General features: G+C 50.7%; 6 protein-coding genes across 6 annotated transcripts; 4 read left to right on the top strand and 2 right to left on the bottom strand.

The window, feature by feature from the left end:
- Window positions 1-70: 70 nt before the first annotated feature.
- FVEG_01644 (hypothetical protein) lies at window positions 71-2,783 on the bottom strand. Its single transcript, XM_018888648.1, has one exon. It carries the CDS (start codon window positions 2,547-2,549, stop codon window positions 297-299), a length of 2,253 nt encoding a protein of 750 aa, XP_018744625.1. The 5' UTR covers window positions 2,550-2,783; the 3' UTR covers window positions 71-296.
- A 1,666-nt stretch (window positions 2,784-4,449) lies between these two features.
- FVEG_01643 (hypothetical protein) lies at window positions 4,450-5,890 on the top strand (the record flags this gene model as incomplete). The annotated part of the gene is made up of 4 exons (XM_018888647.1): window positions 4,450-4,769; window positions 4,859-5,654; window positions 5,703-5,795; window positions 5,846-5,890. The coding sequence occupies 4 exons, from the start codon at window positions 4,450-4,452 to the stop codon at window positions 5,888-5,890; spliced, it is 1,254 nt and encodes a 417-aa protein (XP_018744624.1).
- Window positions 5,891-7,002: 1,112 nt separating this feature from the next.
- Window positions 7,003-8,169, top strand: FVEG_01642 (hypothetical protein; the record flags this gene model as incomplete). Its single annotated transcript, XM_018888646.1, has 1 exon — window positions 7,003-8,169. One exon carries the CDS (start codon window positions 7,003-7,005, stop codon window positions 8,167-8,169), a length of 1,167 nt encoding a protein of 388 aa, XP_018744623.1.
- Window positions 8,170-8,521: 352 nt separating this feature from the next.
- Window positions 8,522-10,416, top strand: FVEG_01641 (hypothetical protein; the record flags this gene model as incomplete). Its single annotated transcript, XM_018888645.1, has 4 exons — window positions 8,522-9,032; window positions 9,079-9,201; window positions 9,252-9,507; window positions 9,555-10,416. The coding sequence occupies 4 exons, from the start codon at window positions 8,522-8,524 to the stop codon at window positions 10,414-10,416; spliced, it is 1,752 nt and encodes a 583-aa protein (XP_018744622.1).
- A 141-nt stretch (window positions 10,417-10,557) lies between these two features.
- FVEG_01640 (actin-like protein arp-6) lies at window positions 10,558-13,743 on the top strand. The gene is made up of 2 exons (XM_018888644.1): window positions 10,558-11,048; window positions 11,096-13,743. The coding sequence occupies exons 1-2, from the start codon at window positions 10,595-10,597 to the stop codon at window positions 11,992-11,994; spliced, it is 1,353 nt and encodes a 450-aa protein (XP_018744621.1). The 5' UTR covers window positions 10,558-10,594; the 3' UTR covers window positions 11,995-13,743.
- On the bottom strand, window positions 12,392-13,769 carry FVEG_01639 (hypothetical protein). Its single transcript, XM_018888643.1, has one exon. It carries the CDS (start codon window positions 13,478-13,480, stop codon window positions 12,479-12,481), a length of 1,002 nt encoding a protein of 333 aa, XP_018744620.1. The 5' UTR covers window positions 13,481-13,769; the 3' UTR covers window positions 12,392-12,478.
- Window positions 13,770-16,523: the final 2,754 nt, after the last annotated feature.

Consider the following 16,523-nt stretch of genomic DNA (forward strand, 5'->3'; position numbering starts at 1 on the left):
GTTTCACATGAAGTCTTCGCAAAGTGACTGATGTGTTTTGAATTGTGCATTCAATCATGTATAGAGTAATTGTGATTTCATGAATTACAGTTATCATGGTGAGAATATCAGACCATTGTCTGACCTCCTCTGAATGATCCGGATGGTGATGGAATGTAACTATAACGTCGTCTTCAAATCCGTATTCGGCATGCGATCTGATCCATATTCATCATATTGTCAAAGTGCTTGCATGCTCTATCCCGTCTATCTTCTATCCCCAACACCACATCATCATCATCATAATCGTCAAAACTCTACTTGGTAGGCGCCCAGGCCTGCAACCAATCCCTCATCCTCTCCAACCCCCCCTTCTCAGCCTCCGCCGCAGCGACACACCACTCAACATCCCAAACCCCCTCCTCCGCCATCATCTCCGCCAACTTCCTGCCCCTCTGGCTCCCCTCATCCGTGCAGAACCACAGCGGCGCATCCATGTTCGTCACGTCGCCCAGCAGCGGCTTCACCAGCGGGAGGACCTCCCTCGCACTCGAAGGCTTCGCCTCAAGACCTGCGTTTGCGCGACCGGTTTTGCACCATGGATTCGCGCAGTGGGACTTCCCGCAGCCTGTCATGAGCTGCCCGAGGTAGCGGCGCTCGATGCGCCGTTTGAGGGCTTTGCCTTCGGGGTCGTGCATGCTCACGTATAGGGGGCCGAAGCAGATTGAGCAGAGGCCGATGGAATTGGAGGCTTGGTCGGTGGAGGCGGTTTGGCGGACTTGGCCTCTTGACCCTACGCCGAACATTGTTCTCCCGCAGTTGGCGTTGCGGCAGATTGGGGGTTTGAGACGGGATACTTTGTCGAGTTCGTGATGCTTCAAATGTGTCTCCATGTCTTTCAGACGAACAATCTTATCGCAGAGATGGCACTCTGTCGTCCGTGTACCATCTGCAAGTTCATGAGCCGTTAACCCAGAGAGAACAACCTCTGGGCTGGGATTGAAGGGATCGCCTTCTTGGGGAACCTCGAGATGACAGAACCGACAGAGGATCAACTTCCCAGGACACACGCTCGTCTGATGCCTCGCCAAATCAGCCATCGAATTCGTCGAGAACTCGCAGTGTGGACATTGTCGCTCCGTGTGAAAAATATCATCATGCTTCGCCTTGCTCTCTGTCGAGTTCCCAAAAGCACTGTCCTTCTCACAATGCCAATGCGCTTCCCACTCCGGGGAGCCCTTCTTGAACACAGATTTGCACTTGGGACAAACGATGTTATTCCGCCGACAGAAGTTTTCGTGTAGAACCATCGTCCGCTTCGGAACGTATTGTAGACAGTTACTGCACTGCTCCTCATCAGGAGAGTGTTCTTGTTCACCGGTCCCATTGGATAGCCCATCCGTTGCGTCCTTGGTGTCTTGTAAGTCCACCTTGGCTCGTAGGGAATACTGCAGTGTCCTGGGAGGTTGTGTGGTGTCTGGATGTCTGTACCCATACACCGATATCGTGATCTGCTCCGCTCCCTCCAATTCCACATTCGTAGGACTTATCACAATTCTCTTGACCCCATCAACCGCCGGTGAAAAGTCCCCAAAAACATGAACACTTTCTCGCGGCAGCGCTCGTTGTCGCGAAGATTTCGGTGTAACGAATAAATCAAGCGCATCCTCATCTTCGCCAGTAGTAAGTTCAATCGCAAGAGGTTGCGACTTGTTCCACGAGGGAAGCACGTAATCCACGTATTCGCCCTCAAGAACCTGCCCCTCAACAGCCTTCCAGATATCAATCTCTCCGCCAGTAGAGCTCCCATCCGTAGTTCCTCTTTGCGCAGACATGATTCGTCGTAAAGTTTCACGCGCTTGTTCTTCGTCTAGAGCTTCGATATCGACTTCGAGATCCGTGTCCACGACGCAGATGCCGTCTCCTTCAGGAGCGACCTTGTCCACAAGCAGCTTGAACTCCTCCCCACGCGCACCCTTAACCGCCAGCATTGACCCTTTGCTTAGTGTTGTAAAGTTCTCTCGTAATTGTCGCTCGAGTAGTGGTTTCCAGTCATCGGGGTTGTAGCCTGCTTCTAGAGGTCTAAGTCGAACGTACGTGCCCTTAGGAAGTTGTCGCGCCTCAACTTTGATCTGGATACCATCTAGCTCCATCCGTTCACTTTCCTGCACTGTATCTTGTTCCAAATCTATCACCTCTTTCGGCGACACGAATTCATCCTCTTGAATGCCCAAAGCCTCCGTCAACCATGGACTCAACCCCAATGTTCCCTCCGACGCCGAGAACTCCCTAATGCCCGCAAACACAGCATTCTTGTTCTTCGGGTTAACGAGTCGGAACATTAAAGGGTTCGGTAGTTGTTGTGCGGTATCGGCATCGCTCGAGGAATACGACCATGGATCCGATCGGGCTGTCGTCGTCGAAGGTCGAGATCGCGCAGCGGCTAGAAGCTGTTCAAGAGCAGATTGCGGAAGAAGAATCTTGTCGCCGCGAAGATTCTTGGTCGCTATCGCAGAGGGACTTATCACGGGTAATGCGCTCGACCAGCGCAAGGGTGCAGGCTCTTCCATGATTGGGCTGAAATGTGTAGAAGTTATGATGTGAGGGTCTGTGATGATTTGGTGGGGGTTTGATAAGATGCAATTACGTAGTGGCGATCAAGCACGAAAAAAACGCAGGAGAAACAGAGATAGAAATTAAGATCAATTAAAACTATTTTTCGCTTGAAATCCAAGAATTCGTTAATACTCAGATGCTGAATCACGAGAAACAGACTCTCAGCGGCGATGCTCAGTCAGCTACTTCGGTGACGTTCTTCCAGCATCGTCCAGAAGCCAGACCAGAACGCATCAGGTTCCAGCTGCCTACGAGCCTTACATAATCGGATTTCCGATCTCCGACGGACTAACAAAACACCGGCATCTCGCTTTGACAAGCTGTCCATCTCGTACGCATTCGGTATCAGAGCTGTCATTAGATCTCGCAGATCCGTATCATGACTTGACTCAAAGCACAGACAATGCCTCATTCTTAATATCATGGTTAAAATTAGACTACAGACTATTCATCTCTCCCTGTTCGAGACATTCGTTTCCACTCCGTACAGTCCGGGGAGAATCCCGCCTCACTTTACACGTAGCAGCATCGGCAGTGGTATTTGTTGTTCGGCGATCAACGTGGCTTGAACAAAACTACGCGTAATTCCAGACACGGCACAGAACCATAATCGCACAGCAGATCCGTCTTGGCAAATCTGTATGGTCGATCGAAACAAATACTGGTATTTCTTTTTTTATTCACCGCTCTTACAAGTCCGCGACTGCGAGTGAAACAGAGTTGGTGTTTTGACCCCCACAGAATTTGGCTAAATGCAGCGCAACCTAACCCACCCATGATGGCTGAATTCAAAGCGGTCATGATGAGAGACCCGGCAATGCATCCCCGGACCGACGAGATATACAGGCTCACAGAGCTTGACCCTACCAGCTCCAAGCCTTCTTCCCACTGAACTAGTCAATTGCCCTGAAGAAATGTTCATTTCATCAACTGAGGTTATTATCCTGGCAATCTCGGACGCCGAAATGGAGGATCTGCAAAACACCTGGCATGCTGATCAGGGTAGCTGTATCCGTACACCTTGAAATGTGACACAGCTCATTTTACCGCCAAAGGGGGCTCTTCCTGATCTACGGCACAGGAGTCGAGTTACATAGGACCCCTACACGCAACCTACCTACCTACCTACCTACCCATGCTCATTAGCTCCCGCCGCAAAGCTCAGCTATTGAATGGTGCGCCTCTCGAGATAAGATAGATCCCCCCAACCTTGCTTTGGTCTTTTTGGTGATGCCATCTTGTCAAGATATCATCAGTCTGGCCGATTCCTCACCTTGGACAATGCATCCAATCCCCACATCGACTGCTCACACGGGCCGATCCCCCCTCACACTCATGCATGCCGTTATTCTGTATCCGGTTCAGCCGGAACGTCTTTTTTTATGTAGTATATTCTTTTGGTGTTGTTGAGAAAAGGCCCCCCCACTTGATCATCCAGGCTTGTCAACTAACAAGCTTGTGTAATGTTAATGTAGCTTGACTCACAACGTCAAACCCTCCGAGCCACCTGAACTTGGCTCGCCAATCCAATCTCATCTCAGCCCATCTTGTCTATTATCCCGGGCCATGTCATGTCCCCATCCCACCCAAACGGTGCATGCTGTATCTCCCCCAGATCAAATCTGTTCCTAGTAAATCATTGCCGCTTTGGCCGCTGGCATGACACGGCCCATCCCTCATGTCTTGTCTCAACATGTGTACTCCGTATATAGTAGCTATATATCCTTCATCACCAACCCTCCCCTCTTCCTCTATCATTTTCCCCCTTTATATCCCCCCATTAGCCCTCCTTGCCAGTTGGGCTGCTTCATTCCATTGAATACCTATCTTTTGTAATACTCATGCCAGCCTGACATGAGCCAAGTTATCGTCGACCACCAAACGCGCGCAGAGATCACTCAGATCCAAACAAAGGGCTTGACCCTCTTTGACACTCTATACAATTCTCTCGTCCTTCGTCACACCCTTCCCTACCTCCCTGTATCAGGCCTTCTAAACCTCGCCGCAACCTGTCGCGATATTCGATATCTCCTGCACCAAACACCCGGTACCTTTCGTCACATCGATCTTACACGGGTCAAGACAGCGCATTGCGAAGACGCCCATAAAGAAACAGAGCGCAATCTCGCAGTCTGGCATAATGTCACTCTTTCTGATTACCTGACTGAAGATGAGTGAGTTTACCCGTTGCTTGTGTCCACTATACCCTTGTCCTCTGCGCTGCGACCACTTTAAAACGGCTGTTAGCTTACAGGGTCCATAGCTTCTACGCCGGGCCCTTGAGGGGCATTTTCTCTACCCTACGACAACGCGATATTCTTCGTGATGTCCAATCCCTAATCCTCGACGGCCTCTCCGTCACAGCTGAGCTGTGTCATGAGATCATCAACGATCCGTCATACAGCGTGCGCATGCTCTCGATCCGCGGCGTCAACAACCTGAACCAGGGCAAGCTTCGCGCAGCGCTAGCATACGCCTGTCGCAGCTCCCGCCCAGAGAACACCCCACGACTCAAAGCAGTCTACGTCTTCGGCCCCATGCCCTGCGATGAAAACTCCCAGGACTCTGCTGATGCATGGTGGTCCAAAAAGGGCCGTGTCCTCAACAGCACCAGCGATATGGACGACTGGGCGCAGTGCCTGCTCGCCTGCCAGGGCCTCATCTCCTTCGACGCAGTGCTCTGCCAGGGTCCCCGCCACGCCAGCTCGCCAGCCTTTGGGTCCTGCAGCGTCTCCTCGCCGTGCAGCCCAGCGGTCGCTACCTTCTCCGTTGGTGGCTGCGCGGGCTGTGGCAAAGCGCCGGAGGGCGTCATGACGGCTAGGACGCACTGCTCTTCGCTGCCGCTGCTAGCTCCGCCGCCGATCCTCTCGTCATCCGTGCAGGCTGCCACGACGCCGCGCCCGGGACATGAGGATTTCGTGCCGAGGTGTGCTGATTGCTTGAGGGATAGGTTCTGTGTTGCGTGTAATAAGTGGTGGTGTGAGACGTGTTATCATCCCTTTGGTGGTGATGATGTGAAGAGACATGTCTCACGAAGCTGCTGGGAATGCGGCATCAATGTGCGCAACCTCTACAATCACTGAATGTGGAAGCTAATTGGTATCTAGTGTAATGATTGCATTGAGCGCACGCAAAAGTTTTGCAAAAAGTGCGGCGGCGGATACTGTCTCATTCACAATGAAGGATCATCGAGCGCATTTGTGAGTTTCCCCTAGTTAATAGGACAAGAACCCTTACTGACTGTTTCTAGTGCGACTGTATGTTATTCTCATCTCAATTCGTTTCAATCATCTAACTTGCTTCACAGGGTGTTTCTGTCGAGGTCGCGGTCTCAGACGAGTCTGAGGCACCACGCATATGAATGTCATGTGTCAACCAAGGACCGATGCAACCCCACATCTGATCATGGTACAGTGAATGACTTGGCGCATCTCCAAGGTCCCTGGAATATGAAATGGAGTCCTCTTTGAAATATGGACTGAGCGAGGCGTCATGATGAAGCGTATTCGGATTTTCCACTCTTGTTGTTTTTTCTCTACTGCTTGGTTTTGGAGTCGAGGCGTAAAACATGGATTTGGATGAAACTCGACTCTTTCAGGATACGGATACTCACCACTTTTTTTGCTTTCAATAATTGATAAGGACTGGCTCCTGGAATCATACCACTTTTTTCCCTGCTCCAATCTTGAATAAGTCGACTCAGATGAGATATGGCACGATACCATCTCGAACCACTCGCTGCACCCCAGTTCGCTCCCCGCTCGGAGACAAAGTAGATCCGATAGAAACAGGCAATGGAACGGGAATAGAACAAGTCAGTGAATCCACTCATTTTGGGGGTTTCATTTGGGGGTCACGATCTAATCTACCTTGTTTTATTATTCCAATGCTGATCGCTCACCTTAAAACCATCTCATCCCTCTCCTCACTGCTCTCCTCACGATTTACAACAACGTGCCCGTTTGACAGGTCAGATCCGTCAAATGGCGCAACCGAATGCGCAAATTACGTACTCGGTCCAATACTTCTCTTTCAGGTTTGGTTTGCTTTGGGCTTGTCGGTCCGTCGGGCGGGAAATTCCCTCTCTGTTGATAATGATTCATCATAGAGTGACACAGATACGCTCGCGATCGCGCTTGATGGCGGTAGATCGCTCGATTAGGGGCGACCCTTGAAATTACTAACGGACCCTTGTTTTCTCTTTCGTGATAGATATCTTGGCCTCATAGAGAATCTTTTTTCTCTTCAGTGATTTTCGTGCTGTGATTCTGTGCTTTTTTTATCAGATCCCGATATCGCCGAGCCCCTCCACTACCCGGAAACTCCAACGCCGCAAAAAATAACGGACCCAAGATCCAAATCTCAAGCGCATTCCTCTCACTTTACGATAACATCTCATTCTTGATCATGGCCGACGAAAGGAAACCTCTTTCAGAGGTCATCCCTCCCCTCATCCTCGGAACTGCAACGTTCAACCACCAATATCATCCCGATCCAACTCACATGCCCTACACCGACATCGTAGGCCGCGCCCTCGCCCACAACATCCTCGGCTTCGATACATCGCCCTACTACGGCCCTTCCGAGATCCTCCTCGGCGATGCGCTGCGAAAATTGACGCCTCCTCCGCCGCGGGAGAACTATTTCCTCATTACGAAAGCCGGGCGCATTGCGGGCGATGAGTTTGACTACTCGCCCGCTTGGATCCGATATAGTGTTTGTCGCAGTCTTGAACGGCTGGGCACTTCTTATCTTGATCTTGTGTACACGCACGATGTGGAGTTTGTTTCGCCCGAGGAGGTCCTCGCTGCAGTTACAGAGCTTCGACGGTTGAGAGATCAGGGTCTTGTTCGATATGTCGGAATCAGTGGATACCCGGTTGATACGCTTGCGTCGCTGGCAGAGATGATCTTGCGCGAGACTGGAGAGCCGTTAGACGCTGTCATGTCGTACAGCAATTTCTGCGTGCAAAACAGCCAGCTGGGCAACAAGGCACTGTTAGATCGCCTCCAAGCAGCAGGCGTAGACTGCGTCCCAAACGCCAGCATGCTCGGCATGGGACTATTAACCACCCGCGGCATCGACAACAGCCCCATGCGCGCATGGCACCCGGCCCCAAAAGAACTCCGCGACCTATGCGCCAAGCTCTCCAGCATCGCCCAAGACTCAGGCGAGCACCTCGAAGAAGTGGCTATCCGGTGGGCGCTCGAGAACTGGGCGCGCGTAGGCTCACGGTTCGGCACGAGGATAAATCCCAGCGACACAGGCCGTCTCGGCGTAAGCGTCATGGGCGTTTCCAGCGTAGACGAGCTAGAAGAGACATGGGCGCTGTGGACGAGCGTGGTAGGCCTCGTAGGCGATGAAGAAGCGACGCAGCGCAAGGTCAAGATTGAGAGTCTTGTGAGAGAAAAGATGTGGCCTGCGCTTGGGGAGTGGAAGGATTATGCGTGGGGGAGTGGAGGACCTGATTTCGTGAATGCGAGACGGGTTGAGGATATGGGGGTTGTGCCGAGGGATGAGACGGCGGTGAGGTGGAGGTTGATACCCAGTGCCATGGACACACCCAAGATCTAACTTGAGGATTATGAATAGATGACTGTTTTCTGCTGTGATGAGAGAAGTGGTGCAGGGCCAAGAGAATAATATGGGGATGTGCATCGTATCTCGCATTCAACCTTGCTTTAGCGCGACACCGTCTGACAACTGCCGTGTCGATCATCTAGATCTTGCCTCTGAGATCTCAGTATCGAATGACGATGGATCTGAAGATGTGTTTGTTTCGTATTTCGTATTTTTGACGCGAATGGTCATTGATTGTCTTCATGAGAGATGAAATGTAATGTATAAGAGCTCTGCTTTGTCGGACATGATGAATGACAAGAACTACATGCCTACATGCAAGACAATCTATCACAAGGCCTCGATCATGAAGCTACCGTACTCAATCGCTAAGATCCTGTCTTTGACGGCGCAGTTCACTTCAGCAGAGCTAAAGTGTCGTCCAGAAGGCCCTGTTCTCCCAAGAACAACAGCTCTCACCAAGTCTCCAATCTTCCAAACTGCAGCCGCCAACTTGACCGAAACTCTCAACGCAGCTCTCTCTGGCTCAATCACTTCAGAGTGGCCCACCAACAATGTCTCATTCTCACTTGCAGTCGTAAGCGCAGAACAAGACGACCCTGGTGTTCCGATCTGGGAGTACCATCATCTGGCAGCCGCTAACACAAAGGGCACAAAGAAGCTGGACAGAGATTCCCAGTATTTGATTGGGTCCATAACCAAGGTCTTTACGGATTATGTGCTCCTAAAGAGCGGTATGAATATTGATGCACCGGTTACGGAGTATCTTCCGGGACTTGATGGCAAGTCTAAGATTCAGTGGAGGGATGTGACTTTGAGGATGCTGGCTTCGTACTTGGGCGGTACACCAGCGAACTGTAGGTATCCCCCTCTACCTAGATACAGCACACTGATATGTTTCAGATGGGTTCTCGGACTTTTACCTCCTCAAAGAAGTCTTCCTCGCATACGGTCTTCCCACCATTGAAGACGACGACTATCCACCTTGTGGTGTTGTAGGTCTCAACAAGGCTTGCACAAGGCAAGGTACCAAGAACTCATAACTATCCACTGAGATCTATGCTAACTAGAGTCAGAGATCTTGTCGGGAATGAGAGAGTCTTACCCGCAGACTGCTCCCAACGAGAGACCGGCATACTCCAACATGGCCTTTGTCATCCTCGGCTTGGCTCTTGAGGAGTATACTGGGAAGACCTATGCACAGTTACTCGAAGATACTGTTTCAGGTCCTCTCAAAATGGAGAATACTTTTCCTTCGCCCGGCGATGATTATAGAGCGGTAATTCCGCCTGGGGATAGCAGCTGGGGCTCAGACTACAAATTGAACACCCCGTAAGTCCATCATGCAAAAGCTACTTCCGAGTACTGACTGTTATTAGTGCAGGGGGATTAGTCTCCTCCCTCTCTGATCTGTCCAAATTCTCACATGCCTTGCTCTCAAGAACGCTGAACATGACTTCAACTGAGATCAACGGCTGGCTCAAGCCCAGTGCCTTTGCAGGCAATGCATACACATTGACTGGCATGCCATGGGAAATACTACGTCTACCAAACCTCACACCAGAACATCCTCATACTGTTACTGTCTACGGTAAGAGTGGCGGTGCGCAGAACTACAGAAGTCAACTCAGCTTTATTGATGACTACGGATTGGCGATCATCATCTTGACAGCTGGTCCGATGAAGGCAGCGCCTATTCTTACTAATGCCGTGCTTTCGACTTTTGTTGGCGCTGCGGATGAAGCGTCGCGTGAGCAGGCAAAGAGATATGAGCAGAGGTACATGAGCGATCACGAGGATGTTCTGATTGAGGCAACACTGGAGCAGGACGAGGACTCGATGATCCTGACGTCACTACGTCGCAACGGTACTGATATCATGTCTAGTCTGAACGATATTTGGGGTCTTACACTAGGCGACTTTCTTCCTGAAATCGGACCCAAGATCCGAGTGTTTCCCAGTCAACTTGGAGAGAATGCGACATTGGATGGAGAGCATGTTACGAAAGAGGTATGGCATTTGTGGCCTGACCTCGCCTCCGGATTTGAAACGAATCTTCCTGGTAATGAAATTGAAGACATGAATTGTGTCGGGTGGTCGATTCAGGATTGGGTTCATTATGGTGGTGAGCCTCTGGATAGAGTGTTGCTGTATGTTGGTGACAATGGAGACGTGGGAGGGATTGAGGTGCCGTTCTTGCAATCGGGAATTCTGTATCCAGCCAAACGAAACAGAGACTAAACAATCTCTCGCTAATTAATTGGGTACAAATTAATTCCTAAGCCAATTCCCTGGTGAGCTTTGAGACCCCTCATGCCAAGAGCAAAAGACTGCACATCATGATTTCAACTCATGATGGCTTACGTAACACCCCTCCCATCAAATCCATCGCGCTCAAACCTCCAAAATCCATCATCACATGTCTCATCACCAAACTCCCACCATGGCCGGGCCACGCAAACCCAAACCCGCGCCCCCAAAAGGCCCATCAACAACCCTCGTCCTCGACAACGGCGCCTCCACCATAAAAGCCGGCCTCGTCCACTCCTCCACGATCCCCTCCGAGCCCCGAATCATCCCCAACGTGATCGCCCGCGACCGCACGCGCAAAGTCTACGTCGCATCCGAGCTAGAAAAGTGTCGCGACTTTGGCGAGATACAGTTCCGAAGACCTGTGGAGAAGGGGTTTATTGTAAATTGGGAGGCGCAGAAGGAGATTTGGGATAGGGAGATTTTTGAGAGAGAGCAGTTTGAGCCTAAGGATGCGAGGCTGATACTCGCTGAGCCGCCGAATGGGCTGCCGATTCTACAGGCGAATTGTGATCAGATTGTTTTTGAGGAGTATGGGTTTGAGAGTTATTATCGGGGGATAGGTAAGCTGCGCGATGGGCTGATGGGGTTGGGATGCTGATTGCGACAGGGTCGACGTTTAACGCGTATCACGATGTGCAGAATATCTTTCGAACGCCACAAGAGGCTCCTACGGTCGCTAATACCCCCGCCGAAGCTGTCATGGTCATTGACTCTGGATACTCGCATACAACCATTACACCAGTACTTCGCGGCCAACCGTTACAATCCGCGATCAAACGACTAGATGTCGGCGGCAAAGTCTTGACGAACTACCTCACACGATTGATCTCACTACGGCATTTCGACATGCGTAACGATACACACATTGTCAACGAGATGAAGGAACTATCATGCTATGTCTCCGCCGACTTCAAAGCCGATCTCGAAAAGTCATGGAAGGGAACGAGAGGCGAACGTCGACCAGATTATCTGTCCGGCGGCGGTATCGCCAAGGATTACATCCTCCCCGATTTCCACACGCGCTTCAAAGGAACTCTCGTCGACTACGATCCCGCACGCCACTCCAAAGCCCGAAAACTAGCAGCCCAATCCGAAGAAGACGCCCTGACCCTACGCAACGAGCGCTTCACCGTCCCCGAGATCCTGTTCAACCCCTCCGACGCCGGTATCCGGCAGCCCGGTCTCGCAGACCTCGTGTACGACTCTCTACAAGAACTGCCCATAGGACTCTGGCCAGCGTTGCTAGCGAATATTATCGTCGTTGGTGGGAACACGCATTTTGATGGGTTTATTCAGAGGCTGCAGAAGGAGGTTGTGCAGCGGGTGCCGGATGATTGTATCGTTAGGGTTGCGAGGCCGGCGGATCCGGTGACGCATACTTGGTTTGGGGGTGCGAATCTGGCGTGTCATGTGGATATTGAGAGGTTGGCTGTTACGAAGGCGGAGTATGAGGAGCATGGTGCTTCGTGGGTTGCGAAGAAGTTTGCCGCTGGGTTGGGGACGTGAGAGGACGGGGGGTTAAGGAACTTCTATCAGAGTTGAGGAGTGGCCATGCTTGAGGGCGCCTTCGTTGTCCAGGACGAGACACTTTCGCAGTTCTCTCATCTTTATCGGGGGGTTGAACTTGGTGGCAACAGGGCCTCACGTCTGGTCACAGATTGGCAGATCCTGCTCGAATGATCTGTCCCCATGGTCAGCAGCGCTCCCATATCTCCATCTCCTGCAGAACTCAGGTTCAACTGGGTATGAGATGATGATTGGGACGGGCCGGCTCTGCCAATCTCACGCATCACCCTATGGAGTCTCATTACGGGCTTCTTCTGATGTTTCTGCATCAATATGGCACTGATACATGTATCAACGTTGTCGCTAGACGGCTTGCACTTCACAAACATAACGACAGTCGCAAGCAAACTAGTACATTACTGTATCATAGTCTACATCTAATAACAAAACGCCCGCCCATGGTATCACAATTCCCATCCCATCCTTACTCAACATGAATCATAACCTTACCACCACTAGACCCCTTCTTCAAGTGCTCAAAGGCCTTGTCCGCCTCCTTGAACCCAAACGTCGAATCAATCACAGTCTTGACCTTGCCCTCCACCAACCAATCCCTCAGCTGATCCAGATCCTTCTTCTTGTTCGCAGTAGCATACGTAGCAAACTTTGCCTTTACACCGCCCAGAAACGAAGGTCGTACTAGGTTCGTCGTTAAGCTGAGAACGCTCTTGGCTGAGACGTGACCGCCCACGAAGACAAAGCTGCTGCCGGGGAGGAGGAAGTTGTTTGATGAAGCGTAGAGATTGGGCGGTGCGTCACCCACGTTGTCGACGCAGTGGCTGAAGACTTGACCGCGCTTCTTGAGCTCGGCGATGACATCGCTGGTCTTGTAGTCGATAATATCATCCGCGCCTAAGCTTCTGCACAGCTCTGCTTTTCCAGTTGAGCACGACACTGTAACAGAACATCCCAACACCTTGGCGATCTGAATACCCCAGAGTCCAACACCGCCCGAGCCACCGTTTATAAACACCTTATCACCACTCTTGACATACGGCGCGATACTCTGATACGCCGTCAACCCCGCGGTGCCCACACCAGCAGCCTGATCCATATCCAGACTCTCAGGTATAACGCTATACCCCTCCTTATCGAGGATCGTATACTCGGCCAACGAGCCCCAAGCCTTCGTCGGCGACGCTCTAGCTAGAACAAAATCACCCTCTTTCGCATCGGCAACGTCTTGTGCGACGGAGACGACGCGGCCGCTGAGATCCATGCCTGGAATCTTGGGGAAGGAGGTGATGAGGCGGGATGCGAGGCCGAGCTCGCAGACCTTGTAGTCGGCGGGGTTGAGGGCTGCGCTGGAGACTTTGACGAGGATCTGGCCGGGCTTGAGGGTGCTTGGTTTGGGGAGCGTGGTGAGGCGGAAGACTTTTTCCATTGGGCCTGGGTGGGCGACTTGCCATGCTTGCATTTCAGCCATTTTGAGGTTATGATTGTATTGTCGCGTCAAGATACTAATGTCGAGATTGATGTTGAGGTTGGTGGAGTTATGGAGGATGAAATCACATGGAATAAAAGTCAAGACGTACGCATCATAGTATAAGTATCAATGACGTCTTTTCCTGTGAGCGGCGGAAAATAAAAAATAAATTGTTAAGAGTCAGTCTAGTGGAGATGCCTTGGCTCATGAGTCGGAAGAAAGACCAGAAAAAGACGATTCTTATGGGGGTATTTCTACATACGGCGTACATATGCACTTAAAGTTTGTTATTAAACGCTGGGATGTCATTATTCAGCTCGTTACATTCATGTCATTCGATTGTGTTCTACTGTTGCGGAAAGTTTTTTTTTCGTATTGGGTTGCATTGGCGGAGATTGAAGCTTCGAGGGGCTTCGTGGGTGGTGTTTTGGCGGAGTTTTTGCGGAGTTTGAAGAGGTTCATTGAGGTTGGAGTTTCAATTCTCTAGATATAGGCCGTGTTCGATTTGGCGATGTTTTGAAGTAGTCAGTTTGTGCAACTCATACCGCTCGGTGAGCTTGCGCTCTTCCTACAGCCTCTGCTCAATGCGATAGTCGCAAGGGTTCAATCGCGAATCTTGAGTCAATCACATCGCCGTCGTATTTAAAAAATTGACACTCGTCAACAACAACCGTTGACACGGCCCAGCCCGAGGTTGGTCCGCTTCGCTCGCACCCAGCATAACGGTACACAACCCGCGCCGTGTTCGTGAAGGCGGCGCTTTGGATAATTGCTGCTTCCGCAACGGCGTGGGGTGGTCATGATCGGAGATCTCACAACCTTGATGAGGAGATAAGATGGTGGTGTTTGAATGGTCGTAGCTTGAGGCATCGTGAATGGCGCCGTGTTTGAGGTTCCCAGCAAGGTTGGCGATGGCGACATGCTCAGCGAACTACTGAGCCAGGCCGCTGAAACAGTCAAAAGAAACGCGCGTCCATTGCCCGAGATCGCATCTACTGCTGCGAGCGATTTTGTCTGTAGAAAGTCAGTTCTTGTATGATGAAAGGTGATTGATCATGAGGCATGCTCAGCGCGATAGGACCTGTCTGCTCGTGAGCTGCTGGCGCAAGAGCTTCACGAGACAAGCTATCCAGTCGCGACACCGGAACTACTGAACGAGCTCCATCTAGGCGAAAAGAAGACCAATATCGATCAATCGATCATCATTTCTGGTCATTGTGGATGACAGATTTCGCTTCGTGTCAGAATCTGGAGTCCGATCGATGATGCTTACTCACATCACAACCCAACCCCAGATACCCACGAAAACCCAACCCTGCAGATAGATCTAGGGTAACTTTCAACAATCACATTTTCACCCGCAACGACAATCGCCAAACCGTTGCATTGTCAATGATCATCGCTTTTTTTCGTATGTTGCCCTATTAGATCTAAAGATCTTCATCATGCCATGTCAAAGCGGCGGTCGCCATTGATGATATGATGGGGGATTTTCGCATGCACCGTTGGCAAAAACACACGACACATGCAGCTTGAATTATCGTTCAGACCAAGCCGGAAGAGGCACGGAGCTCATCATCACGAGACCTTGTAGCTATTGTAAAACAGGAAATAGATATACAGTGAATCTGGGTAGAGCTGACGATGTTAGCGCGCCAACGGAGAAGTCAATTCTATGGCTGAAAGCATAATTGTAACTCTACTGCTACCTTTTGGTTCTACTCTACAGCTACCCTTTGTTTTCTCTACTGATTTGAGACACATGGATCTGATTCATGATACTCGACATGGTATTGGACAGTGACTGGTGAGTCAGTGACGGATGTCTTGGCCGCCTGAACCGAGACCGATTCACCGATTCAACGTTGCGTTTGGCATTTAAAGCAAATGGACGAATCATGCAGAGCAGATGGAATGTTGCGGGGAAGAAATAACGAGATGGGTGTGGATGGGCAGCGTCGATCAGCAGGCGTAGGCTACCTACCATTGGACATCTGAGACAAAAAAGTGATGGTTGTCCTGGGTAATCATCACAATGAGACAGTCGATAAACTCTAGAACGAATCATCCCATTTTACAAGAAGGATCAGTGCCGTCAGAGGCTTCGTTAGCTGAACGAGTCTGATGACTTGCTGGAATCCCAACGCCACTTGACACTCTCAGCTCATGAACGATGCGGGAGAGTACTGCATTCGGAATACACATCCGCATGTTCGGAAAGACGGCTATTCAGAAGTTCTAGGTTCTCGGCCGAGTATTGCTAAATAACCATAGTTTAAACATGGTAGGAATTTATAAGAAAAATCTTCTTTTTTCTCCAGTCACGAGGAGCGAAACCCCGGAGTTGGGCGTATTTTAATGAAGCTGGGGGAATCTGACACGATGGCTTCAGAGTGAGTCCGGCCGAGGACCCACTTGGATCAAGTGCCATGGAAATCGACGTGAGCCCAGGGGTAGCTTTTCATTCGGCAAAGCTCAGGGAGAACTTGAATACTCCAGTTTATATGGAGTTATGTTATTGCTTGGTCATGGCTGATATTATGTTGCATACATGCTCTATCAATGATCTGGTTCTGGTCTGTTCTCGTGACCCCACGGGAATGGAATATTGAGGGTCGAGTTAATACAATGGATCGATTCCGAGGCCACGGGTCAGATCATGTGGTTGAAGCATCGCATGCAATGCCTCCCTCACTCTGGGCTCAATACCAGTATCTCGGTGCAATATCAAGTGTAACTTCAACTCCGCCGCTGACCTGCTTTATCTCCCAACACATGCACCAATACAAGATCGGTAATTAATTTACAAAAAAGCCAAACCAAAACCAACGTGGTAATTGCGGCTACTATTCGATTGAGTATGTAAAAAAATAGCTAGACCCATTCCGCGGCAACCATTTACGGCTCGTGTGAGCGTTCCTTTGAGTTCTCTCTTACGGAAGAAAACGCTGTATTACCCAAAAAGCGCACCCGCACCCCTGCCTGCTTTCTCAGTGGTGTGGTCAAAACTGAACTGTTCTTGGCCCAGCCAGCCCTTGACGTC

The sequence above is a fragment of the Fusarium verticillioides genome, chromosome 6 (genome assembly GCF_000149555.1).
Source record: "Fusarium verticillioides 7600 chromosome 6, whole genome shotgun sequence".
NCBI lineage: Eukaryota > Fungi > Ascomycota > Sordariomycetes > Hypocreales > Nectriaceae > Fusarium > Fusarium verticillioides.

What these genes read in the sequence shown, in the direction of transcription:
- FVEG_01639 (XM_018888643.1), bottom strand. Translation starts at nt 13,480, where the DNA reads ATGGCTGAAATGCAAGCATGGCAAGTCGCCCACCCAGGCCCAATGGAA.
- FVEG_01640 (XM_018888644.1), top strand. Translation starts at nt 10,595, where the DNA reads ATGTCTCATCACCAAACTCCCACCATGGCCGGGCCACGCAAACCCAAA. An exon ending in GAGTTATTATCGGGGGATAG is followed by an intron (nt 11,049 to 11,095) that starts GTAAGCTGCGCG and finishes TGATTGCGACAG; the next exon opens with GGTCGACGTTTAACGCGTAT.
- FVEG_01644 (XM_018888648.1), bottom strand. Translation starts at nt 2,549, where the DNA reads ATGGAAGAGCCTGCACCCTTGCGCTGGTCGAGCGCATTACCCGTGATA.